Source organism: Loxodonta africana, chromosome 4 (genome assembly GCF_030014295.1).
Source record: "Loxodonta africana isolate mLoxAfr1 chromosome 4, mLoxAfr1.hap2, whole genome shotgun sequence".
In the NCBI taxonomy this organism is placed as follows: Eukaryota; Metazoa; Chordata; class Mammalia; order Proboscidea; family Elephantidae; genus Loxodonta; species Loxodonta africana.
The window spans coordinates 15,567,016-15,593,411 of NC_087345.1; the positions used below are offsets into that span (position 1 = coordinate 15,567,016).

The following is a 26,396-nucleotide window of genomic DNA, read 5'->3' on the forward strand; positions in this document are numbered from 1 at the left end:
ACCTGTAAAAAGTCTCTAGTTCAAGTCAGTTGTCTTGCGTAATAATTGGTAGCACTAGTAATTAATAATCAGTGCGACATCCCTGTTTGCTAGAAGGTAGGAACACTTGGCCAAACAGGATCTGGCTGTATCTCTCCGGTCCCACATGCAAGGGGGTAAAACGAAATCGGAGGAAGTTGATTTCAGTGGGGCTTAAGAATCAGATTTCATTTCAATGACAAATGGGGCCATGCCTGGGTGGCTGAATTGAACCCAGAGGAGAAGGCAGGAGGAGACGCCCTTGTGCTGAGCCCAGGCACAAGCTGCAAAAAGGGAGGGAAGAGGAACCTCTACTGCAGTCGCCACGAAGCTGGTTCTCTGCAGTCTGCCTCTGGCTAAAGAACGGTGCTGGAACTCTGCAGAGCCTTTGGAGAGTGAAAAATTATGGGATAGGCTTGGGGCTTGTTGTTGATGCTGTCTTACGCCTTTTTCCAGTGTCATTAGAATCTGATCCATAAAGTAACTAGAGTTTTTAGCAGATGGGTCAGTGGGGGTTCAAAGTTCCCTACACTGGAGTAAGCATTTCTACTTTGAGAGCCGCCTGATCAGGTTCAATTTTTAATCTGCTTTGGGGTGAGCAACGTTCCTTGCTCTGTGAGGGCTGAGGCCTGCCGGGTGAGTTTTCCCCAGAGCTGGAGTACAGGAGCCTCCGGGAAGGAAAAGCCCCAAACAGGACTAGCTGGACCATCCTCCCTAAGCGGGAGATGATGGAGGAGAATTCCTAGTGCAGGTGGGTAGGCAAGAGTGCGCTCTCTTTCAAATGGGTGCATCTTCCATATAAACTCCAGCCTGCTGACTTGCTCCATAATGGAATCATTCCTCCCCATGGGGAACTGAGAGAGAAGAATGAAGGACTCAGGAGGATTCTGGACCCTGGGGGGACCCAGGCTTTCTGATGCTGAAGCGAGAGCGTCTCCTCGACCACCTGCTCCTGGGGGGTTGGTGTGGCCATACCAAGGATGGCAAAGGAAAGGTGTTTCCTTTGGAAGCAGAGATGGGCTCTCAGACCTCCAGAGAACATTCAAGAACAAAAGTCAAGACTAGCAAAGTCAGTGGATTTTAAAACCAGTACCTCTTTTGAATTTAGTACCAGTACCAGTTGCCCGTGAGTTGACTCAGCTCCTGGTGGTCCCCCCACGTGTGTCAGAACAGAACTGTGCTCTGTAGGGTTTTCAATGGCTGGTTTTGGGGGAAGCAGTTTGCCAGGGCTGTCTTTTGAGGCATCTCTGGGTGGACTCAAACCTCCAACTTAAGCCAAGTGCTTAAACCATTTCTATCATCCAGATACTCATTTTGAATTTAAGAGACTACAAAATGCTTACACGATTCTACGTTAAGAGATCTCAGAGGCATTCAGGGAAAAAAATTAAGATATCAAGCTAAAACTACTAACGTTTTAATGTGATAGCCCTTGAAGAAAAACTCTCCAGGCTCAGCTAGAACAATGCCAACAGAGTAGATGCTCAATAAATAGATGTTGAATGAATAAATGGGAGAAAAATAAAAAAGCATGGCTCTACAGCCACCTAGTCATAAATTCCGGTCTGTCACTGACACTGATGGTTGTACCAAACCGGTTGCCATCCAGTCGACTCTGACTCATGGCGACCCCGTATGTGTCAGAGCAGAACCGTTCTCCACAGGGTTTTCAATGGCTGATTTTCCAGAAGTGGATTCCCAGGCCTTTCTTCCAAGGCACCTCTGGGTGGACTCAAACCTCCAACCTCTCAGCAGCCAAGCACATTAACCCTTTATCCCACCGAGGGGCTACACAGATAGTTAGCTAGGTTTAAAAAGTCCTCTTCAGAGGACTAATGGTTTTCTACTTGGAAAAGATGCCATATAAGGGGAAATTTTTTAAATTATTTAATAGAGTTACAAAACCTTGGTTAAAAGGTAAATAATCCACTTTGAAAAGAGTAAAATAAAATGTATGGAAATAACTGTGTACAAATAATGACGTGATTTATGAAATAAGCATATTCCTGATTTCTAAGATAAACTCTTTCTCCAAAAGTTTTCCCAGTAAGAAAAAAAGAAAATTTAGATTTGGCTTAAAGACCTTTGTGTCACCACTGAGTTATCAGCTGAAGCGAAAGGTATCCAAGTTGACATCAGACCAAAACTAGTAACCATAAAAAGGCCAAAGAAACAATTACACTCATGCTGGAGCCCACAAAGGTTGTCACCTGGATGTTAAATTAATCGAGCTTACTGGAAAAGGAAATTTGAAGAATAAGAGATAAGGTTTCTCGCGCAAGTTCAAATCTAAGAGAAACGGGCCTCCAAATAGAGGGATTCTAGTTGCAAAATATTACGTGCCCCTTTAGGTAATGAGTCGGAATCGACTAGAAGGCAACGGGTTTGCTTTTTTTTTGTTTGTTTTTTAGGGTGATGGGAACGTTCTAACATTAAATTGTGGTGATGGTTGTCCAACTTAGTAAATATACTAAAATTAATTGAATCATACATTTACAGTTTTGAGACGTCCAAGCCTATTTCTTTTTATCTATTTTTTGACCTATTGACCAGCCCTGATCCTTGAAAACCCCGGACCTGGAACCGCAGGGAGAGAAATCTCAGACACAACAGGAGAAAATAGCTCCCCTCCTGCAGGGCTGCAGAGAAGCAGACGCCCGTCTGGGTTGTGAACTGCCCGTGCGAGGGGTACTGCTGACCAAGGAGACTTGCCAGACCCCTGACTTCAGGCATTGTCACGGTGTGTCTGGGGAAAGTAACGTTTAAAGTCTAAAAAGGCTGCAATTCTGTCCGTTCTCTTATTTAAAACATGTGGCTCTGGCAATAAGTTTTATGCTGACATATCGGTTTTCTGAGACGGACAGAGGCCTGGGAGTTTTCTTTGCTAAAGCAGGAGAAAATCAGGAGCATCTGTATCTTCTCCCACATGCAAGGTCAAAACAAGTACGCGTGTGGTTCTGGATCAGACAAAGCATTTGGGAGTTTAACCTCATGTAAAGTAACGTACTAACGTTCTCCCCATTTTATAGATAAGGAAACTGAGGCTCAGGTAGGTAAAATCATTTTACCAGGTCATACAGGTTGGTGAGTGGCTTTGACCCAGGATTTGAACCCAGCCCGCCTGACCCTGGTCTTTACTTTAACCACTAGGCTGTTCACTTAATCCTCAAAAAAGCTAAAATGCAGAAACAGAGGCATGAAGTGACTTGTCCAAGGTCACAAGTAAGTGGCAGGACAGGGATGTGAACCCTTTCTGTCTGGCAATCTAAGCCACTTAATCTTCCACCTGCCCTGCTGCCACAAGGCACCTCCTCCCCAGCCCACCTGGCCAACCCCGCCCTGGGCTCACCTGCGCTCTTGCCCGAAGAGGCGCTCCACCTCTGCTCGGCCAGGGCTGCGGGTGCGGCCCCCGCTGCTGCCCTGTGCCTGGGGCCCTGGCTCCCTCTGTGCCAGCCTCCTGGGCGGGGGCAGGTCAGCCAGCACCGTGTACTCCTCCCTTTCCAAGTTGTGCCTCATCTCCCCAGGGGGCACCGAGCCCCGAGAGCCCCCTGAGCTGCCTGGTGGAGGTGAGAGTGCCAAGAGCACTAGGTCACTGGGTGGATGACGGGGTGGGGAGGAGGCTCGAGGTGCATCCCGGTGCCCAATGCACACTTGGGGGAGCAGCATAGGGGCACCATGTAGAGAGTCAGTGGAGGGGGCCAGACTCTCCATACTGGTCCCATGGGGGTCCTGGTAGAAGAGGGAGGGCTCGGGGGCCTGGCGTGGTGGGGACGAGAAGTAGGGTGCATCTCGGTGCCCGATGCACACGGGAGTGGGAATGTGGGGGGGCTCATGCAGAGAGTCAGTGGAGGGGACTAGGCTCTCAGTGCTGGCCCTGGGGAGATCCTGGAACAAGAGTGAGGGCTCTGGGGCCTGGCGTGGTGGGGAGGAGGCCCGGGGGGCATCACGGTACCCAATACACACAAGTGGGGGGAACTGGGGAGGGTCATGCTGGGGGGACTGACTCTCAACATCTGATGTGTCTGGGAGGAAGGGAAAGGGGTCAAGCTGGGCATGGCGGGGAGGTGAGGAAGCCCGCGGGGCATCCCGGTGGCCAATGCATACAGCAGGTGGCATATAGGGGGGGTCATGGTGAACAGAATCGCTCTCAGATGCACGGGGGTCTGGGAAGAAGGGGAAGGGGTCATGCTGCAAATATCGAGGTGGAGAAGAGGCTCGAGGGGCATCTCGGTGCCCAATGCACACAGCACATGGTGGCTGAGAGGGATCAGAAGAGGTCTGGGATGCACCACGGCTAAGGGGGTACAGAGGAGAGGAAGTCCAGGAGGCACTGTGGTGGCCTGGGCTATGGGAGGAAGAGGTGGCCTGGGATGGTAAGTTGTGCCGTGTGGGGCCAGAGGAGGACTGGGGTGGGTCACGCTTGGCTGGTCTAGTGGGAGATGAGGTCTGAGGCCTGTCACCTTGGGTTGGTCGGAGGGCAACAGATGCCCAGGGAACCTCACTTTGCTTGGAGCGAGATGGTGAAGAGGTTCGGGGGCCATCACTCTGGGTCCGCCGGAGGGGAAAGGAAGCCCAGGGGATGTCTTTGTTAGTACGATGGGGAGAGGAACTCCTAGGATTGTTCCGTCGAGTGGAGCAATGGGGAGATGACGGTCTACGATTGTCCTTTGGGGTGCAGCGTTGAGAAGAGGAGGTTCCAGGGTTGTCCCGCTTTGAGGAAGAGGAATGCGGGTTGTTTTGTGATGCAGAAGGGCAGTGAGGGTTGCCCCGTTGGAAACAAGATGATATGGGGTTATCCCTTTGGGTACAAGAGGTTTTAGGGTCATCTCGTTGGGTAAAAGAGGTTCTGAGGGTGTTCTGTTGGGTAAAAGAAGTTCTGGGGTTGTCCTGTTGGGTGGCTCGATTGGGAGAAGAGGTTCTGGGATTGTCCTGTTGGGCACAGGATGTTCTGGGATTGTCCTTTTGGGTGGTTCGGTTGGGAGAAGAGGTTCTGGTGTTGTCCTGTTGGGCACGGGCTGTTCTGGGATTGTCCCGTCGTGTGGTTCGGTTGGGAGAAGAGGTTCTGGGATTGTCCTTTTGGGCATAGGCTGTTCTGGGATTGTCCCGTCGTGTGGTTCGGTTGGGAGAAGAGGTTCTGGTGTTGTCCTGTTGGGCACAGGATGTTCTGGGATTGTCTCGTTGGGCACCAGATATTCTCGTGTTTTCCCGTTGGGTGGTTCTGCTGGGAGAGGTGGCCCTGAGATTGTCCCGTTGGGCACAAGATGTCCTGGGGTTGTCCTGTTGGGTGGTTTGGTTAGGAGAAGAGGTTCTGGGATTGTCCCGTTGGACACAAGATGTTCTGGGGTTTTCCCTTTGGGTGGTTCGGTTGGGAGAAGAGGTTCTTGGATTATTTCTTTGGGCACAGGTGGTTCTGGGGTTTTCCCATTGGGTGGTTCTGTTCGGAGAGGTGGCTCTGAGATTTTCCCGCTGAGCACAAGATGTCCTGGGATTGTCCCGTTGGATGGTTTGGTTGGGAGAAGAGGTTCTGGGATTGTCCGGTTGGACACAAGATGTTCTGGAGTTTTCCCTTTGGGTGGTTCGGTTGGGAGAAGAGGTTCTTGGATTATTTCGTTGGGCACACGAGGTTCTGGGGTTCTCCCATTGGGTAGTTCTGCTGGGAGAGGTGGCTCTGAGATTGTCCCGTTGGGCACAGGATGTTCTGGGGTTGTCTCGTTGGGGAGTACGAGTGGGAGAAGTTCTGGGGTTGTCCTGTTGGGTAGAAGAGGTTCTGGGGTTGTCTATTTGGATGGTTCTGGAGGGAGAGAAAACTTGAGAATTGTTTTCTTGAGTGGAAGAGGTTCTAGGGTTGTCCCGCTGGGTGGTTCGGGGAGGAGAGGAGGCTCTGAGGGTCTCCTGTTGGGTGGATGAGGCTATGGGATTGTCCCTTTGGGTGATTCGGAGGGGAGAGGAGGTTCGGGGGTTGTCCCGTTGGGTAGGAGCAGCCTGGACAACGTCCCGTTGGGCAGATCGATGGGAAAAGAAAGCCTGGGGGGTGGCACTTTGAGGTCCACTCTGTGGTACTGTGCAGGAAGCCTGGGTTGGTGCTGACCAGAGCTTGTCCAAGGAGAAGTACCCACTTTCTCCCCGGAGCTTGGCCCAGTGCTGTCGCCCAGAGCTGGTGTCTGGAAAGAGAATAGGGAGGCGCAAGGTAAGAGGAGGGACTCAGCCACTCCCACAGCCTACCTTTCTTTGTCCTCTGGGACAGATGATCAGGGCAGACCACACACACTCTTCTTAGAGACCTCACCGTCCATACCAAGTGACCAACCCCTGTGACCAAGGCTGACTGTATGAGGGGCTGAGGTCAAGAATTTGGGATTGAGACCGACTGACACAGGTGGAGTGGGCTTCAGATCTGGGAGGTCACACAGTCTGGGGGATCACAGGCAAGTCAGAGAAGAAGCAAAATCCCAGGGAGCAGTTTTGACAATTGCCCATGTGACCCTAGAGAGGGAGAGGGGACCCTGCAGCAACTACACTGGCAACCTTCCAGTTTTTGGTTCTATTTCTGCAATTTGATCACAAGGAAGTCCCTCAGTTTCTACTAAGGAGCTTTTCCATGTGGGAAAGCTCCTGTTCCTTATACCCCAAAGGACCCTACCCCAGAGCTGCCACAAGGATGGATGGGCACCAGGGTGGGAGACCCTTTGTGACTTGCGTAAGGCTCACTACTCCAAGTGTGAGCTGGAGTGACTGAAGGCTGGATTCTCAGTGCCTAGCATGGAACAAAGCACGTGGCAGCACTCAAAACCGTTGTTCCCTGATGGCTGCATGGCGACCCCACACACAATGGAATGAAACGCTGCCTGGTTCTGCACCATCCCCACGATTTGGTTTCGAATTGGACTGTTGTGATCCATAGGGTTTTCATTAGCTGATTTTCAGAGGTAGATTGTTAGGCCTTTCTTCCTAGTCTGTCTTAGTATGGAAGCTCTGTTGAAATCTGTTCAGCATCATAGCAACGCGCAAGCAGACGGGTAGTGGCTGGTATTTCAAACCCAGTCTCCTGGATGGAAGGCAAGAACTCTACCACTGAACCACCAATGCCCCCTACATACCCTGCAGCCATCCTAAAATAAGTTTCAAATCTGTCTGACTTCCCCACTATCTCCCCACTCCAAGCCACCCTCATCTCTCTCTGGATGGTAGCAACAGCCCCCAACACATGCACCCTGGTCCCAATGCCATTGCTCCATCAGGAAGATCTATGCTTAAAACCTTTCAGGGGAAGACAAGGAAGACCAATAAAACAGTCACAGACTGGAAGAGACTAAAGAAACGCAAAGATTAAATGGCACCTGGGATCCTGGAACAGAAAAACGACATGAGTAGAAAAACTGGTGGATAAAGACTGTAGTTTCATTAATAGTATTGTTAAAACCACAAAAAACCAAAGCCGTTGCCGTCAAGTCGATTGACTCATAGCTACCCTGTAAGACAGAGCAGAACTGCCTCATAGTGTTTCCAAGGAGCGGCTGGTGGATTTGAACTGCCGACCTGTGGGTTAGCAGCTTAACCACTGTTGCACTGTGGTCATGTAAGATGTTAACATTAGCGAAACCCAGGGGAGGAGCGTAGGGCAATTCTCTGTACTACCTTTGCAACCCTTCTGAAATCTACAATTATATCAAAATAAAAAGTAAAGAAAGACAAAAAACCTTCGGGGGCTCCTGGCCACACTTAGAATAAAACCCAGGGGTTTTTTGTTTGTTTGTTTTGCCACCAGCAAAGCTCTGCAGGGTCTTGTCTGTGCCCTCCAGCCCACCCCGGCCTCTCACAGCCCTCATCCTGCTCACCACGCTCCAGCTTTGTTCTCCCTTCAGTTCCACAGACACTTCCCCACCCCAGGACCTTTGCACTTGCAGTTCCCTTGGCCAAAGCACTCTTCCCTTTTCATCTGGCTGGCTCCTGCTCGTACTCTGGGTCTCTGTTTAAATGTCACCTGCTCAGAGATGTCTTCCCTGGTCAGCCTGCTAGGAGCATCCCTGTTCATTTCCTCCATGAAATCACACAATGCATCTATTTAATCACGCTCTTTGATAAGCTCTGTCTGAGGAGTGGCCGTGCCTTCTTGTTTTCCACCATATCCTCTGGGCTTAGGATCATGCTTAGCGCACAGTGGGTGCTCCTTGAGCATGGGTGCTGGCTGAGATGGCGTTTGCTATCACTCCTAGTGGCTCATAGCTGGGTCTGGCTTCTGACTTTACCCACCCATTTTTTTTTTTTTTAATTGTGATAAAATTTGCCATGTTAACACTTCTCACATGTGCAATCCAATGGCATTCATTACATTCACAATGTTGTGCAATCATCAGGAGCAAGACTTTCCCAAACAGAACCTCTGCACCCATTAAGCAATGGCTCCCTTCTCACCCCTCTCCCCAGCCCCTGGCAACCTCTAATCTACTTTTTGTCTCCACTCATTCATTCTAGGTGTTTCACGTAAGTGGAATCATGCAATCATCCACGTGGTAGCATATATTCAAACTTCATTTCTCTTTATGGCTGAGGGAGACTCCATTGCACATACGTACATTTTGTTCATTCACCTGTTGGTAGGCACTTGGGTTGTTTCCACCTTTGGGCTATTGTGAACAACACTATGATGAACACTGGTGCACAAGTATCTGATGGAGTTGTTCCTTTCATTTCATTTGGCTGTACACCTAGGTTTTCACTGGCTAAGTAAGGATATGGACTATACCAGGGACTGCCAGAAAAAAACAGATCTGTCTTGGAAGAAGTACAGCTAGAATGCTTCTTAGAAGACAGGATGGTGAGGCTTTGTTTCACTTACTTTGGACACGTTACCAGGAGGGATCAGTCCCTGAAGAAGGACATCATGCTAGTAAAATAGAGAGACAGTGAAAAAAGCAAGACCCTCAATGAGATGGATTGACATAGTGACTGCCACGATGGGCTCAAACATACCTACTATTTCATGAGTGGCACAGAACAGGGTCACTATGAGTCAGAACCGACTCTACAGTACCTAACAGCAACAGTACGCCTAGGAGGGGAATTTTGGAGCCCTGGTAGTGTAGTGGTTAAGAACTTGGCTGCTTACCAAAAGGTGAGCAGTTTGAATCCACCACCTGGTCCTTGGCAACCCTATGGGGCAGTTCTACTGTGTCCTGTAGGGTTGCTATGAGTCAGAATTGACTTGGCCAGGCAACAGGGCTTTTTTTTTAATGGTAATTCTGTGTTAATTTTTTAAGAACCGTCAAACTGTTTTCCATAACGACTGCAGCATTTTGCAGTCCCACCAGCTGTGGATGAGGGATACAATTTACCCATCCATCTTTGAGGCTAGCCCACCAGGACCCGTCTTCACGAGCTGCATTCCCGTTAGGGGGCACATGGCGCTGGCTCTGCAGCTGAGCAGTCTGTGCCATGTCGCTCAGCCGACTGGGCTCTGCACAGCCACCCCTCAGAGAGCAGTTTGCAAACTGGGAGGCCCTATTCCCCTCACCCCATCATAGAAGTTAATTCCTCCCAGGCCATGGCCTCCTGTCTGCAATTTGGGAACCTGCCACCAAGTGGACAGTGGGGACAGCCTTTGATTAAATGGTCACACAGTCAGTCCCCCACCCCCACCCTGCACCACTGCCTCATGAGCTTAAAAGCAAGAAAGAAAGTGGATATTTGGTACAAAATCCAGCTTGTCCTTTCCGACCGCATGCACCCTAGGGAGGCATTTGGTTCCCACGCTCTCCCCAGGGCCTGACATGGGCAGGGGGTTTGGGAGATGGAGGTGACAAGATCTGAGAGTGTTTTTAAAAGATGGCTCCAGCTGCCAGCGAGGGGGCGGGGAGGGGGTGGAGAATGGACTGAAGGGGTCCAGGGCAGAAACGGGCAGGCCTTGAGAAGGCGCTGCAGTAATCCTGGCAGGGTGTAGCAGTAGCTTGGCCACGGAGTGGTAGTGGGGATGGCAAGGAGAGGACAGACCTAGGGAACATTTTGGCAGAGGGGAGTCCCCGGGTAGTGCAAATGGTTAACGCACACTCAGCTGCTAACCAAAAGGTAGGAAGTTTGAGTCCACCCAGAGGCACCTTAGAAGAACGGCCTGGCCATTACTTCTGAAAAATCAGCCATTGAAAACCGTATGGAGCACAGTTCTACTCTGACACACATGGGGTCGCCATGAGTCGGGACTGACTTGATGGCAATCGGTAACTGGTTTGGAGGAGGTGCTGACGTGAACTGCTGATGACTTGGACATAAAGGGTGAGGAAAGAGAAGAACTGGGACAACTTGAGATTTGGGGCCTGAGCTGCTGGATGGATGGTGACATTCAACAGACCACAGGAGAACCTGGTTTGGAGAGCGGATCCAAGGGCTGGTTCTCCACTGCACTAGCCTGCTCCTCAAGCCCACCACCGCTGTCCCCACCTTAGGGCTTCCGCACTGGCTGCTCCTTCTGCCTCTGAACTGGCGACTCCCTCTGACCACTCAGATCTCAACTGCAGTGCCCCTCCCCAGAGAGGCCTTGCCTGTCCACCGGGTCACTCGCTCCCACAGCACCCTGTCTTGATTTTCCTGATATTTGCTGCCACTCCCAGGTCTGTTTTTTAATTTGTTTTCTGTCTACCTCCCCACTGGATTGTCAGCTCCATGAGAACAGGACCCTGTAAGTCTTGTTCACCAGGGTTTCTCCAGCACCAGGAAGGAGCCAGGCACACAGTAGGTGCTCAATAAGTGCTTATTAAATGTGTGAAAGAGTGCTGTATCAGCTGTGTCGAATTTGAGGTGCCATCAGATACGCAGTGGAGGTCAGTAGGAAGTTGGATGGACAAGCTCAGGGAAGAGATCAAAGCTAGAGGGGTGGACTCAAGAGTCATCAGTTTCTTCTACATGGTACTGAAAGCTGAGCGCTGAGTGTGCAGAGAGAGAACAGAGAGGCCCAGGACTGGGCTCAGGGCAGCCAGAATTTAAAGGTTCAACTGAAGACGAGGCAATGGCCAAGGAGACGGAGAAGAACCAGACAGTGAGGAAGTGGGAGAGCCAGGAGAGAAGTCGGGGGGTCCCAGAACAGATCAGTGGGTTTTATTGGGATGAAAGGTGGGATCCTGTATAAGGCAATGCTGATCTGGTTGTCATGGCTACTGCTGTTCTCATGATTATCTCATCTGCTCAACTGCAATCAGCTTGTGGGCAACAAGTAGATGTTTGGTGAGCAGCCGGGTGAACATCACCTCCATCCCCATCCCCGACACTTTGCTAAGCACCGGCAGTGTCAGCAGCTCTTCCTCGGGCTCTCAAGTCCAGCAGGGGCAGCATTGCTCCCATCCTCTCCCCTGCCTGCCCCTCCCCAGCTCCCCCCTCTCAGCGAGAGGCCCCACCGTCCACATAGACACCCAGGCCAGGAGCTGGACCACGTAGCCTCCTCTCCCCACGAATCCAGCAACTCACCTAGTCCATTGAGTCCACCTCCTAAATCCTTCTCTGTCCCCTCTTCATCCCACAGGCATAGCCCTAATCTAGGTCCATCCAACTCCAACCTGGACAACTGCACCAGGCCACAGAAGGGGGGCCGGAACAGTGCACCGATCACCCGTGTATCTGCCCTTCCCCCAGAGTCACCAGTGGTTAACATGTTGTCTCATGTGATTTATCCATCTCTCTATCTACCTACTTGTTACAGTGTCCCCCAAAAGGATATGCTGATGTCCTAGCCCCTGGTACCTGTGAATATGACCTTATTTGGAAAAGCGTCTTTGCAAATGTAATTAGTTAAGTTCATATAAGGCCATACTTAACCGCTCTGCCACCAGGGCTTCCATACTGGAGTAGGGTGGGCCCTAATCCAATCTGGCTGGTGTCCTCATAAGAGAAGAGAAGAGAAGGGAAGGGAAGGGAGGGGAAGGGAGGGGAAGGGAGGGGAAGGGAAGGAGAGAGACCGGGGAGACGGCCATGTGAAGGCGGAGGCAGAGGTTGGAGTGATGCCTCCACAGCCAAAGGACTCCTGGGACCACCAGAAGCTGGAAGAGGCAAGGGAAGATCCTTCCCAGGAGCCTTTGGGGGAGCATGGCAGTGCCAACACTTTGATTAGGACTTCTAGCCTCCAGAACTGTAAGAGAATAAATCTCTATTGTTTTAAGCCACCGGGTTTGTAGTGCTTTGTTTCAGAGGCACCAGGAAATGAATGCCCTGTACACGTATCTGTCATCCATCCATCTTGCTGAACCAGCTGACGACATCATGACAGTCCACCCCAGCCCTTCCATAGGCAGCTCTTAAGAACAAGGGCATTCTCCTTCCTAACCACATGTATGATGCCCAGCCCGGGATCATAGATGGCATTTCCCTTCCAAAACTCTCTAGTCTCCTATGATGTTGTTGTTGTTGTTAGCTGCTGTGAAGTTGGCCCCAAACTCATGGCAACCCCATGGACAACAGAACGAAAACGCTGCACAGTCCTGTGCTAGCCCCTTGATTAGTTGAGGATCCAACCATTGTGAGCCATAGGATTTTCAATGGCTGATTTCAGAAGTAGACTGCCAGGCCTTTCTTCCTAGTCTGTCTTAGTCTGGAAGCTCCGCTGAAACCTGTTCAGCATCAAAATAACACAGAGGCCTCCACTGACAGACAGGTGATGGCAGCGCCTGAGGTGCACTGGCCACGAATCAAACCCAGGCCTCCTGTGTGGGGAGGAGAAATTCTACCACTGACCCTGTAGTCTCCTATAAGCTAGAACACTTCCCCGGGCCTTCTGTGTCTTTCGCAGATCCCAGGCCGGTTATTTTGCAGAATGCCTCTCAGTTTGAGTTGGTCTCATGTTCCCTCCAGATTAGACGCTGGCAAGGCGTTGCTAGCAGGAAGAGATGCCGCGTCCTGCCCCGGGCATCAGTCAGGGGCACCTAAGGCTGGGTTGCTCCCCCAGGGGATGCTGAGCGGCCGCTTGGTTAAGGCGGTGTCTGCCAGCTCTCCCCATCCTAAGGGTGCCTTTTGCCGCTGTAATCAGTACGTAATCTGAGGGGTGGTACTTGGAGAGCATGTGAATATCCTCTTCCCCGACAACCTGTCACCCGGCGGCATAGCATCAGCCGATGATTTGTGCCAGAACCACTTATTACTGCAGCAGCTGCGATAGTCTCTTAACTGGTGTCTTGTCCTTCAGCCTCGCCTGCTCTAATTCATCCTCCACAACTGTGCCCTCGTGAAATTCCCCAGGCCCAGATCCGAGTACATCACGCTCCTCCTCAATGACCTTCCATAGCTCCGTACTACTTAGATAAGAAAGTCCCAATTCCTTGGCTAGGCTCTTGAGGCTCAATACAGTCTGGCTCATCTGTGCACCCCATTTATGTTCAAGCCGTACATGCCAGGACACTCCCATGCCACACCTCCAAGCCTTCGCCCAGGCTGCTTCCCCAGCTAGCATGCCATCCCTTGCCCAGAAGGCCCTCCTCTGTGATCCTTCCCTGGCTGGAATGAACCTCGTTCTTCTCTGCTCCTGCCCCCGTCCCAACTCTTAGCTCACTTCTTCACTCACAACGTGGCTCGTCTTTCTGCTGCTCCTGTCCTGGGCCGCCGCTCATCATCTCCCATCTGCCTGCTTTACTAGACGATGCGCTTTCTGGGGCGGGGACCATGTCTAACTCCTCCCGAATCCCAAGGTGTCTACACCAGGCTTTACAAACAGCCAGTGCATGCATACTTGATGGCTGGGTACTAGAGGGATCATGGGAAGCCAGGACTGCCAGGCGGGGTTAGGACTGGATTCCCTGGCCCCAAATCCTCAAATCTTCTTGGTGCTGAAGACACAGAGCAGGAGGGAGCACAAGGCAGTACTGAGGGCCCAAGTGTTGAGGAGCAGCATGCTGGGCTCACATGCCAGGGAGTTCTTCACCAGCTGTCAGGGGCATCTGTGGGCTTAGCCTGACCAGCAGCCTTCCCCTGTCTCTGCGAACGTCACCCTGTTTTCCTTTGGGGAGTCCCCTTCCCACCACCCTCAGGCCATGAGTTTTGCACAAGGCCTGACCCCACCCCCTACCACCAAGCTGGGCACATGAGCCCTGCTGGCCCAGTGTTGGCCCCCCAACCCTTCTGAGACTTTAGCTACATCCACTGGGAAGATGGTACCCTCTTTCCATGAGACACGATAAGCAGGTAGGATACAGCCTCGTGCTGCTGCTGGTCATCATACCATTATCTGGGGGAGGGCCTGGCTGAGATGAAGCCAACCAGAAGAAAGCAGAGCAAAGACCAGTTTTCTGATGCTATTTGAACACCTTGATCCAGCCAGGCCTGAAGTCAGTGCCTCCAGAATTTTTATTTATGTGAGTCATTCTATTTATACTCAGCCAGCTTCTGTCACTTAGAATCCAAAGATCCTAACCCACCAGTTGTGAGACAATATATTTAAAGCAGGTAGTGTGGAATATTATGGCTGCCCCATAATTATATGGGAACTGTTACTGTTACTAAGACCTGGGCCCCCAGAGTAAACCATGCCCAGAGGCCCAGGTGGTCAGCAAGATGGCTGCCTGGGCCCAGGCCATCACCACACGCACGGTCACTGGGACCAACCCCGCCTGGTGGAAGGACTCACCCTCCTTTCTCTGGCCTGCAGTGTCTCCTCCCACGGGAGGCTTGGTGAGGAGAGATGGAGACCTTCGGCCACTGTCAGCCCTCGGCCCCTCCTGGGGCCTCCGTGGGATCATCATGGTAAGCTGGTCTGTGCTGGGTGCCTCCTCCTGCTTCTCAACAGTGTCCCAGTCCTACCAAGGGAGGGAAGGAGAGAGCATGTTTAGGGGAGGAAGAAGAAGTGCCCCAGGGCCTGTCCTCCCAGTGTGAGCTGGGTAGGAGGAAGGGAAGGGAACTAACATTTAAATAGCACCTGCCATATGCCCAGCACTGCTGTAGGTATCAGCTCACTCATGTGCAATCAACCCCATGAGATAGGCAGTTGCGTGGAAGTGAAGAACTTGCTCAAAGTCACACAGCTGGGAAGTGGCATATTTGGGAGGAGACTTGACCCCGGGTCAATCTGATTTCATGTGGTGGGAGGACCTTGGCCTAGCAGCCCCCTGGAGACACCTCCAGAGTCCAGAGAGATGCAGGTTCAAATCCTAGCCCCACCACTGCCTAGAGGTGTGGCCTCGGGTAGTAAGTTGCTTCCCTTCGCTGAGCCTCCATTTTCTCACCCCAAAATGAGCCTGTGAGAGCCTTGAGCGCAGAGGGTGGTGGTGAGCCTTCCCTGGGCACATGCCTGCCGCACACTTAGCATACAGCCTGTCACTTAGTGCGTGCAAGGCTAGGCTGTTCTGTTCTGAGCCCGCTTGTACTTCCTGCCACTTCCTCTTGGGGGTCTCCTGGAAAAGGCCTGCCTCTTCTGCTCATGACAGTCCTTCTAGGGGTGAATGCTCAGATGAAGAGCCCCTAAGTCTTCTGCTGGCTAAATGCCCCCCCGCCCCAGCCCTTGCCAAGACCTCCAAGCCTGCTCCTTTCCCTCTCTTCCTTGAAAATCTGTGCCAGGGCTGGTCCTGGGGCTCAACAGTATATGACCAGGGCAGGGCCCAGTGGCCCAGTGCCTTCCTTGCTCTGGACACCACGCCCACTGTCCGGGCTCTTAGTGCCCTAGGCATTTTTGGCAACCTGAGCCTGCTGGTGATTCACCCTGAGCTCAGCAACTGGAACCCCTTCTTCCATCTCCTTTTCACAGCCAGCCCCACCCCCACCCCGGCCGGCCCAGGCAGAGCCCCCTGTACATCCCAGGAGCACGCAGTCTGGGTGGCTAGCTGGGGTGGCCAGCTGAATCTCCAGGAGACCTTGGTCCAATTCACTGATGTGAAAGGCTCAGTCAGGCCTTGTCTGTCAGTTTGAGTGGGACCCTGGGGCTGGGGACAGAGGCGTGACCTGCTCTTGTCCCCTGCCTCCCGCCCCCAGCTCACCACAGAGGACGAGCTGCTGGTATCATCAGGGGTGTCACCGTCGGGGCTGGAGCTGGTGCCAGAGTTGGGGCCCTTGTCTTGGCTGCCACACGAGGAGGGGGTCAGGCCCTCCAGATAGGGCACCGCCTCGAGTTCCGGGCTCCTGGTCCTGGGGGCGGCTGCTGGGCTCTCTTCAGGGAACCCTGATGATGGGCCTCTGGGAGAGGAGACACAGACCCATGGCTTTTTCCCAAAAAGGAGTGATGTCCCCCCCTCCACAACACATTCACACAAGGGGCCAGGAATCTGCATGGTGGCATGGAAGAGGTAGCCAGGCACTTACATGGGTAGCTCATTTAGCTACTACAGCCTCCCTTTCAAGTGAGTGTAATGGTACCCATTTTATAGATGAAAAAACTGAGGCTCAAAAAAAAAAACCCCCGCTGCCCTATAGCCCTATAGGACAGAGTAGAACTGCCCCACAGGGTTTCCAAGACTAGAATCTTTAGAGAAGCAGACTGCCACATCCTTCTCCCATGGAGCAATTGATTGGTGAGTTCAAACTGCTGATTTTTCAGTTAGCAGCTGAGCACTTAATCACCAGACCACCCGGGCTCGGTAACTGAGGCTCAGAGGGGTCAAAAAAACTGGCCAAGATCCCAGAGCTAAAAGTGGCGGTGCTGCGTTGTAAACCAGGGCTGCTGCCCTAGCCCCAGCTCACTGTCACCAGCACCAGAATGGGGATCCCAAACATCAGTCAGTCTAACAAGACAGAAGCATGCTGGGCTAAGGGGGGGGAGCTTTGAGAGGCAGCAGGGCTCTGGGGCATGAGAGAGCTACCAGCTTCAATGCAGAGGGGGAACTGCAGAGAAAGACTAGTTATAGAGAAGCCAATTGGCCTCTAGGCTCAGAGCTGGCAGTGTCCCCATGAGTGATCACAGAATGACCTATAAGATGGTAATGGATGATGACCCTGAGAAAGAGTTCTGTGGCCAAACAAGTTTGGGACACACTGCCTACTCCTTTTACCTCCCCCCACCTAAGAGCCACAATGCACACCTGCCAGCTAAAGGCTCTGACAAGTCCTGCAGGGAAGATATTCAACTTTGCCTATCCCAGACTCTCTGAAACATATTTGATGACTGAGCCATTTTCCTTAGTAGCACCTATTTGTGAGGCACACATGTTCCCAAAGCAATGATGATTTAATTCAACCTCTTATTTTACAAACAGGGAAACTGAGGGCACAGAAAGATTAAACTTGCCCAAGATCCCACAGCCTGTCAGCGACGGAGTTGAAACTGGAACCCAGGCTTCTAAACCCTAAGGCCATGCCCTCCCAGGTCCCATGACCCCAAAAGGGGACTTCAGTTTGGCTCAGGCCTGGGCAAGGAGGGGCCATGGATGGAATCCGGGGCCTAGAGGAGCGCATGGCCAGGTAGGTGGGTGACAGGGGCCCTGGGTGTGCAAAGGAAACCAGGAAATGTGAGCGGGCTGTGGGCGTGACTGCCCCATGCCCTGGAGTAAAGCTGAGCCAGGTCTTACAGCGCCAGTGGGGTGGGCAAAGCCACGGGGAGAGACAGCCAGGGTAGGGAGGGTAGGCTCAGAGGTCCGGGTATGAACAGGGACAGTGTGATCTGCCCGCCTGTGCCCAGGCCAGAGACTGACCCACCCCAACAGCCACCCCAGACAGACGCTGCCATCGTGAAGGGGTGTAGGGTAGAGTGGGTGAGGGCATCCGACCCCAGGGAGCTCAGGGGCTGTACCCACCTTTCAGGCCCTGACCTGAGGCCTGGGCCCACCACAGACTGGCAGCCAGAGGTCAAAGCGCTGAGCGGGTCCTGGGGCGCAGGCGGGCGGCAGGGCAGTTCGCAGTAGGGTGCCTCAGCACTCAGAGGGCTCCCAGGCTCCTGGGACAGAGTTGGAGACAGGAGGCAGCTCAGCACCCACGTGGGGGTTCCCCTCCCCCTACACAGCCCCTCCCTCGCCAGGCAGGCTAGGAGAGTCTCCAACATCTCCTCCCAGGATCTCACGCTTCTCAAGGAGAGCTGCCCATCAGGCTGTGAGAGCCCCTTGGGACCCAAGCGGGGCTGGCCTAGGGTACACAGGTGTGTGCGCACGCTTGTGTGTGTACACATATGGGTTTAGGTGCAGGTACACGTGTACAGGCCAGTGTGTGCTTGTTTGGGGCACATATGTGCACGGGGGGGTTGCATCCATGTGTGCCTATGTGCATGTGTGCCGGCAGGTCTAGTGCATACATTAACGTATGTTCACAAAGTGCACATACGCTCACTTATGCATGTATGTTGGTGTGTGTGTGCATGAGCCTAAGGATGTGACATGGGCAGAAGGACCCCAAACAGTCTTCTGTAGCCAGAAGAAAAGGTGAAGAAGTGAAGAAGAAGGGGTGGGGGATTAGCTGGCCTGGAGAATGGGAGAAGGTCAGAGGGAGGAAGAGGTAGTCTGAGGGAGGAGGAGGAGGAGGTGCAAGAGCAAGACCTTGGAAGAAAAGAGAGATTTGACCACTGAAGGAGGGGCAGGGGGCTCCAGGGCTGGCGGGTCAAGGCCAAGGGGTAACGGCTGGGGCCTGAGCCACTGCCACTCCTGTCTGCCTCCCGCCCTCTGCACAGCCACACCTGCTTGCCAGGGCTGGTGCTGGGCTCACCCAGGGGGAACGGCTGCTCACCTCCAGGAAGGCCCCCCCATCCCTCCCCACTTCCCGGGTGGCAGGGCCCTCCCTTGGTGGTGGGAGACTGTGGCCACAGCACCCCACGCCCCGCCTCCTCTCAGGTTACCTGGGCGGCGGGCTCCAGCGGCGGTGGCAGCTGGTGGCTGTCAGCACCCTCGTCCCCGGGGGGCTCCGGCTCCGGCCCCCGCACTGCTGCCCTCCCAGGCCCCAACTCCAGGCCGTGGTGGCGGTGGCCGACACAGCAGAAACCTTAGAAGGGCCAGCCTCAGGAGCAGGGGCCCCTCATTACTGTTTCATAAGCCAGGGCCCAGCCAAGAACGATGCGGGACATGAAACCACGGGAACCCGATCCAGCCGGCTCACCTGAAAGGCTGGCGGGCAGGCGGGGGCCTGGGCCAGTGCTCCCTGGAGACCAGACAGCCCAAGGCCTAGGCCGCAGCCTGGCCAGAGGGCTGGGGTGGGCACAGGCTCTCCGCGTTCCAAGACGGCCACCCCTGACAGGGTCTAGGCACTGCCAAGGAGAGGGGCCCAGATGTCTGCTGTACCATCCAGGCCAGAGCAGGCCCGCCTGGGTTCAATTTCTCCCCTACCCTGGAGCCAGATTCTGATCAGAGCTCGGCAGCGGGAGGCATCAGACCCGACGCCCGGCCTGGCGCCTCGGCTGCCCTGGGGACCTCACAGCATGAATGAGGAGGGAGTGGCTCTCGGGCATCACCAAGGGGTCCCAGCCCAGCTGGGTGTGGCAGGACCCTCGGCCTGCAATGGCATCTCATTCCTACTTCCACCCCGGCCCCCATCACCACCCACCCAGCAGTCAGTCCTCGGCTCTGATTTCCTGTCTGGCGGGTCAGCACAGCCTCTGGCCTCAGACAGACCTCAGGCCCAATCCTGGCTCCTCCACTTCCCAGCTGGGTGACCTCAGCCTGGTGGCTTCCCCTCTGTAAGCCTAGTTTTCTCAACTCTGAAATGGAGAGGAACTGAAACCAAGACCTAGGACAAGTGACTTCTCTCTGGGCCTCAGCTGTCCCCTTTGCACCACAGGGATGAAACAGGGTGCACCCCCTGGGATGCTGTGAGAAGCTGCTGTCCTTGTTGTCTGCCGCCAAGTCAGCCCCCACTCATGGAGACCCCACGTAGAATGGAACGAAGTGCTGCCTGGTCTTGCCATCCCCGTGACTGGTTTTGGCTCGGACCATTGTGATCCATAGGGTTTTCATTTTTCATGGGCTGGTTTTCGGAAGCAGATTGTCAGGCCTTTCTTCCTAGTCCATCTTAGTCTGGAAGCTCCGCTGAAACCTGTTCAGCATCATAGCAACACGCAGGCCTCCACTGACAAGACGGGTGGCGGTCGTGCATGAGGCGTATCGGCCAGGAATGGAACCCAGGTCTCCCACATGGGAGGCTGGAATTCACCAATGCCCCTGGCCATGGGAATGAAATGAGCTGATATTTGTAAAGAGCCTAGGACAGTGCTTGGCCCGTACATCTTAACTAAAATAAATGATATAAAAATGTTAAATACAATTTTATAAAGGTAAAATAGATAGAATAATGTCAAATGCAATTAAGAACAAACAAATCGGAAAGGTATGTGAGTGCCTGTCTTACAGCAGGAGCCGCCCACCTAGACCCCCCCCCCCCGCACCCCTCCAGCACTTGGCCATGACCTGGTCAAGGTTGTATGATTTCCAGAGTTAACCCTCCCCCACCTCCCAGCCTGTGGGAGAGTCAGGGAGAGCAGAGCAGGGACTTGCAGAACGGGGGCTCCCCAGGGCCTTTTGCATGATCAGCCGGTCAAGCTTCAGGGACCTCTGGGACCTGGGGCCCTTTCTGCATATTCTCGGGTGGATGAAGATGTCAGAGCTGGACCCAGCTCCGTTTCTTTGCTGAGCTCCTGGGAACGCCTTTATCCAGCCCCACAGGGAGTAGCCTGTGCCCAGGTGTAACTGGGGATCCAGGTCAGGAATGGTGCAGCTCCAGTGAGCCAGAGGTCTGCTTTCTAACATACAGATGTTGTGACTTCCCATGTATGAAATCTCTTGAGTTAAAGCCAAGGGCAAATCAGGCCAAGGTTCCAGAATCCAGCCCCCTTGGAGGAAAAACTGGCAAAACTTGGTTCACTGGAGACCTGCTACTGCAGGCAGATGGGGAGAGAGTGGGTGATGCAGAGCAAGCCGGGGCGACCCAGCGGGCACCTAGGGCAAGCAACCCGTGTCCCTGGGAGAGCAACAGGGAGACGTCTACTCATTCTATCAACACCCAACCGTGGAGGATCTGCTGTATTTCAGATTCCAGGTGGAGTCCAGGTGGCAGCAGGGTGGACAGGGAGGCAAATGGAAAAGTCAAGAAAAAGTGGTTGCCAGCCTCTGGGAACGGTCCCCTGCCCAGGGTCTGGTCCTGGGGCCTGGCTCCGAGATGTAACCGCCAACCCTTGTGCGTTCCCAGGACCCAGGGGTGTTCAGAGCAACTGGAAGGTCAAAGAAGCAAAGGATTTGACACAAGTACCCCTCCCAGATCTTGAAACCATCTCTTGTCTTTGCTTAAGAGAAAAACCAAAACCAAACCCAGTGCTGTTGAGTCGATTCCGACTCCTAGTGACCCTATAGGGCAGAGTAGAACTGCCCCATAGAGCTTCCAAGGAGCGCCTTGAGGATTCAAACTGCCGACCCTTTAGTTTAGCAGCTGTAGCACTTAACCATTATGCCACCAAGGTTTCCAAGAGAGAAGGGGGCAAATACCTGGAGCTCTCTTCCCACTCCATTTCCATCCCGATAGTCTCAGCCTTCTTGCTACCTGTGTTTAAAAGCTGGATTCCGCTGGCCTGCACCCGCCCCAGGCCCTCTCCTGGTCTACTTTCTCTGCGCTCCCCTCTGCAGACAGTGGCTCATCCATGAGCACAACTTTAGGCAGGGCCAGATCCTGATGACTCTCAAGCCTCTCTCCCATATATTCAGTTACCTCCCCTCATCTCACTGGGCTGCTAACTGAAGGGTTGGGGATCTGAGTCTTCCCAGAGAGGTGCCTCAGAAGAAAGACCTGGCAATCTAGTTCTGAAAAACCAGCCACTGAAAACCCTATAAAACTTAGAGGGCAGTGAGTTCATGTTAATGGGGGAAGAACAAATCAGAAAAAGGAGGGTGAGAATGGCTGCACAACTTGAAGGATGTAACTAATGTCACTGAATTGTACATGTAGAAACTGTTGAATTGTTTTGCTGTGTACTTTGTCAACAACAACAAAAGCAATAAAATAAATTATTAAAAAAGAAAACCCTATGGAGCTCAGTTCTACTCCGACACACTTGAGGTCACCGCGAGTCGGAGTCAACTCCGTGGCTAATGGCTTCATCTCCACTGGAGTGTCCCACAGGCACCTCAAACTCACCACACCCCAAACAGATTTTCCATCCCGAGTACCCTGCCTCAGGAAGTTACTTAGGGGTCAGCCATGGGCCTCCCCCACCCCTCCACCTTCTTGTTATTCAGAAACCCAATTCTGTAGATTCTCCTATGCAGTTAGTTCTGGAATGTGTTCATCTGTCTCCATCCCTCAGCCCCCATCATCTCTTGCATGAGTAATTGTACCTTTTCCTACCGGTCACCCTGATTCAATTTCACCTCCCTGTACTCCATTCTCTGCCCAGCAGTCAGAAGAACTTAGAAAAATACAAATCTGATCATGACTCCCCTATTTAAAATCTCCAGTGGCTCCCATCGCCCTCAGGGTAAAGTCCAAAGCCCTCAGCATATCCACGAGGGCCAGTGAGACCCAGCCCTGCTCCATCTCCATCCTTGTCCTGGAGCTCCTCTGCCCCTCCCTCTTGCTGGCCTCTCCAGTCCTCCCAGGTGCGTCCCTCCTTTCTGCCTCAGGGCCTTTGCATGTGCTGTTCTTGTCCTCTCCCCTTCCACCAACATCACTGGGCCAGTGCCCATGCAGCCTTTACCAAGCACCTGAAATGTCATTTTCTTGGAGAAATTTTCCCCAGTGCCCTATCATTTACTTCTGGTACCACTTTCTATTCCTTTACAACATCTATCGTAACCATGATTAAATCATTATTGGCATGATGACATTTTTACTGTTTCCCTTGTTAGACCACAAGCCCCATGAAGGCAGGGATGTGTCTGTTTTATTTATCGCCATTTCCCAGACATTGGGCACAATGCCTGGCACATTTTAAGCTCTCATTCAGTATGTGTTGAATACGTCAACTGGCCCGAGGTCTCAGAGTTGGGAAGTGGTGGAACTGAGACTAGAACTCACATCTGTCTGGATCCAGGCTTTCCTCCCACTCCATGCTTGCTGGCTCCCCACCCACTGGGAGAAGGTCATGGGAGATGGACCCACTGGACTTTCAGGCATCTGTTCTCTGACCTTGGGGGTTGGGTGGGGAGGCTGTTACTACAGATGTAACGGTAGGTAGAAAAAGAATCTCCAGTGTTCTACATCCTAGTTTGATAAGTAGTATCTGGGGTCTTAAAAGCTTACAAGTGGTCTTCTAAGATACAACCATTGGTCTCCACTTGTCTGAAGCAAAAGAAAAATGAAGGAAACCGAACAAAGAAGAAACTAGTCCACAGGACTAATAGCCCACATGAACCACAGCCTCTTCTAACCTGAGACCAGAAGAACTAGATGGTGCCCAATTACCGACCGTTCTGACCAGGGACACAATAGAAGGTCCCAAAGAAGGTGGAAGAAAAATGTACAACAAAACTCAAATTCCTAAAAAAGACTAGACTTACTGGACTGATAGAGACTAGAGGAACCCCATGACTATTGCCCAAGATGCCTTTTAAACTTGGAACTGAAGCTACTTCCGGAGGACTCCTTTTAACCAAATAATAGATTTATTTATAAAATAAATAATATCACCGTGAGGAATGTGCTCCCTCAAACAATCAACTATACAAGACCAAGTGGTCAACATTTACCCGAAAGCAAGGATGAGAAAGCAAGGGAGGGCAGGGGAGCTAGATCATCGGAAACAGAACAAACAGAATGGAAATAATGAGAATGCTACATTGTGAGTTTGTGTAAAAATTGTTAAATGGGAACCCAATTTGCTGTGTAAACTTCTACCTAAGAGCTAGATACCCTGATTGTCTTGTTGCCTCCATTTTACCCATGAGAAGAGCGACTCCAGAGAGGTTAAATGACACAAGGTCACACAGCAGGTAAACGGCAAACTTAGGATGAAACTCGGGCCTGCCCGGCTCCAAAGCTGCAGGGCAGTTCCCTTACAATGACTCTTTCTCAGAGCCTAACCCCCCACATCTCCCAATACCCTGGCATAAAGCCACCCATCAGCTCAACAAGAACCTCAGGCCCTGCAGGGAATGACAGAGCCACAGGGGGTCAATTTGGTCTGGAAATTCACAGGTCTGTGCTTCTTTCTCATAAGAGTCCCTGAGTGGTGCGAATCTCCTTTTCAAATGCCCCACTGCTAACCAGAAAGTTGGAGGCCACCCAGAGGCACCTCAAAGGAAAGGCCTGGTAACCTACTTGTGAAAAGTCAGCCACTGAAGACCCTCTGGTGCACAGTTCTATTCTGACACACGTGGGGTTGCCATGAGTCGGAATCAACTCAGCAACTTTGTTTTTTTAAACTGCTGCTTCTCACAGCTTGTGTACCTGGTGCCCTAGGTTTACATGTATAGGGCTTGGCATCAGAGCACACTGATCCCAAAGTGAGACAGTACCTCCCCTTTCAACCCTTTCGCTCCTTCGATTATTTCAAGGACAAAGTCTCCACTGGGTGCTGGGGTATCTTTAACACCTCTCTAATCTCTCATCTCCCTTTTTAACAAAGAGACAGCAGAAATAACATTTCTATTTCTATTTTTTACTCTTACTTCTCTATCTTTCTATATTCTGGACATGATACTGGTTTTCCATTTATGGTGGTGACATACAGTTTTGTTTCAGTATAAGTGAAAAAAAGGATGTCAGTTGAAAGAATAATAAAGTAATAGATTAGATGAGGCGTGGCAAAAACTCATTAAAGCAAAGCAGAACGACTGATGTTTAAGAAATATGAACATGGTCCAACTATCTCACTGTACAGAAGGGAAAACTGAGGCTCTGCCCAGGAGGAAGGCCAGCATCAAGGTTCACACTGCAAGTTACTGGCCAGGCCTGGCCACACTGCCAACTCCCATTTCAAGCTACCCAGCCCCTCAAGAAAACCAGCCCACCTGGTGCCTGGCTCCATGGACCTCCTCAGGGTGAAAACAGTTTTGGCAGAGGCTTTGGGCAAACATGTTGGTCTCAAAGCTCTCGCAGGGGATATTCCCAGCCACCTGTTCCATGTCGATGAGTCAGGCCAGAGCAGCTTCTGTGATCAAGCAGACCCTCTTGGTGGGGCTTGGGAAGATGGGGGAGGCAAGGATCAGATGGCTGACTGAGCCTCCACCTGAACCCCAGCCGCAGCTTGCCCCAGTCAAGACAAAAAAGCAAAGCAAAACAAGCCCATTGCCGCAATTTCAACTCACAGTGACCCCACAGGACAGAGTAGAGATGCCCCATAGGGTTTCTAAGGAGCAGCTGGTGGATTCAAACTGCTGACCTTTTGGTTAGCAGCCAAGCTCTTAACCACTGTACCACCAGAGCTCCAGTCAAGACAAGGACCCAAAAAATAATCTACCCATCCATCCAACCATCCATCCATCCATCCATCCATCCATCCATCCATCCATCCATCCATCCATCCATCCATCCCTCTGTTCATTTATTCGTTCATCAAACACTCATTAAGCACCTACTAAGCACCAGACTCTGTCAAGCATTTGATGCCTGATTTCTAGTCCTTATTGCAGTATTGCTCAAAGTGTTTTCCCAGAACCCTGCCTTAGACTTTCCTGGGCTGCTCCCACAAATGCAGATTCCTGGTTCCCTGCCAGACCTACCCAGTTAGAATCTCTGAGGGTGAGGCCTGCGGTGTGTATTTTAAACAAGCCCCACAGGGGATTCCAAAGCATGGCAAAGTTTGAGTGCCCTTGTCTTACAGCTACCTGTATTGTAGATGATATGATACATAATATTTAATTATCAATATTCATCATAGATACCATTTCAGACGAGGCAACTAAGGCTCAGAGAGATGGCATAACTGGCTCAAGCGCACAGTAGCTGAGCTGGATTCAAATCCAGGTCTGTGTGCCTCTCTGCCTTCTTGGAGGTGGAGGTAAGGGCACAGGATCACACTGACATATCACAGGGTCCCTTGGGAAACAGGGTGTGAGGCAAAATGTTGGGCAGGCATTTGGAGAGTCTCAGAAAAAGTGACTAACCTAAGGTCACACAGCGAGTTTACTGCAGAGCAAAGCCAAAGAGAAGATTAGTATTCTGTTGAGCCCAGGGCTCTCCCTTCTGGGTTCCCCCGGGGCTCCAACATCCACCCCTTGGAAGAATAACTGGAGACGCCCTCTTTTCCTCCCCAGCTGTACAGAGCCCGAGGAGGGGAGTGGAGGGTGGTCTGGGAAGAGTGGGAGGAATCCAACTTCCCCAAACATGCACTTTATGGTGCCCCCAGGTCACCTGCCCATACCTGTCCTCTCCTGGTGAGTTTCCTCCAAAGCGGCCCAGGGGATCAGGCCTTTGCTACCAATCTCGGCTGAGAGCTGGGCAATTTCACGTCCTCTCCTGGGGCAGCCAGGGCGAAGGCTTCTCCACCATAAGACCTGGGGTATGGAATGGGACTGGGGCAGGGCTCCGCGTGGGGCAGGGGCACCCACTGGCACCTTCACGGCTCCGGGCTCTTGGACTCTCCT

At 52.3% G+C, this 26,396-nt stretch overlaps 1 protein-coding gene across 1 annotated transcript; it reads right to left on the reverse strand.

Annotated features, from left to right (window-relative positions):
- Nucleotides 1-3,363: 3,363 nt before the first annotated feature.
- LOC135231164 (TRIO and F-actin-binding protein-like) lies at nucleotides 3,364-15,373 on the reverse strand. The gene is made up of 3 exons (XM_064283577.1): nucleotides 14,612-15,373; nucleotides 12,757-12,775; nucleotides 3,364-6,172 (listed from the first exon to the last, which is right to left on the reverse strand). The coding sequence occupies exons 1-3, from the start codon at nucleotides 14,724-14,726 to the stop codon at nucleotides 3,364-3,366; spliced, it is 2,943 nt and encodes a 980-aa protein (XP_064139647.1). The 5' UTR covers nucleotides 14,727-15,373.
- Between the last annotated feature and the right edge of the window lie 11,023 nt (nucleotides 15,374-26,396).

Coding starts and splice junctions, on each gene's coding strand:
- LOC135231164 (XM_064283577.1), bottom strand. CDS start 14,726: ATGATGATCCCACGGAGGCCCCAGGAGGGGCCGAGGGCTGACAGTGGC.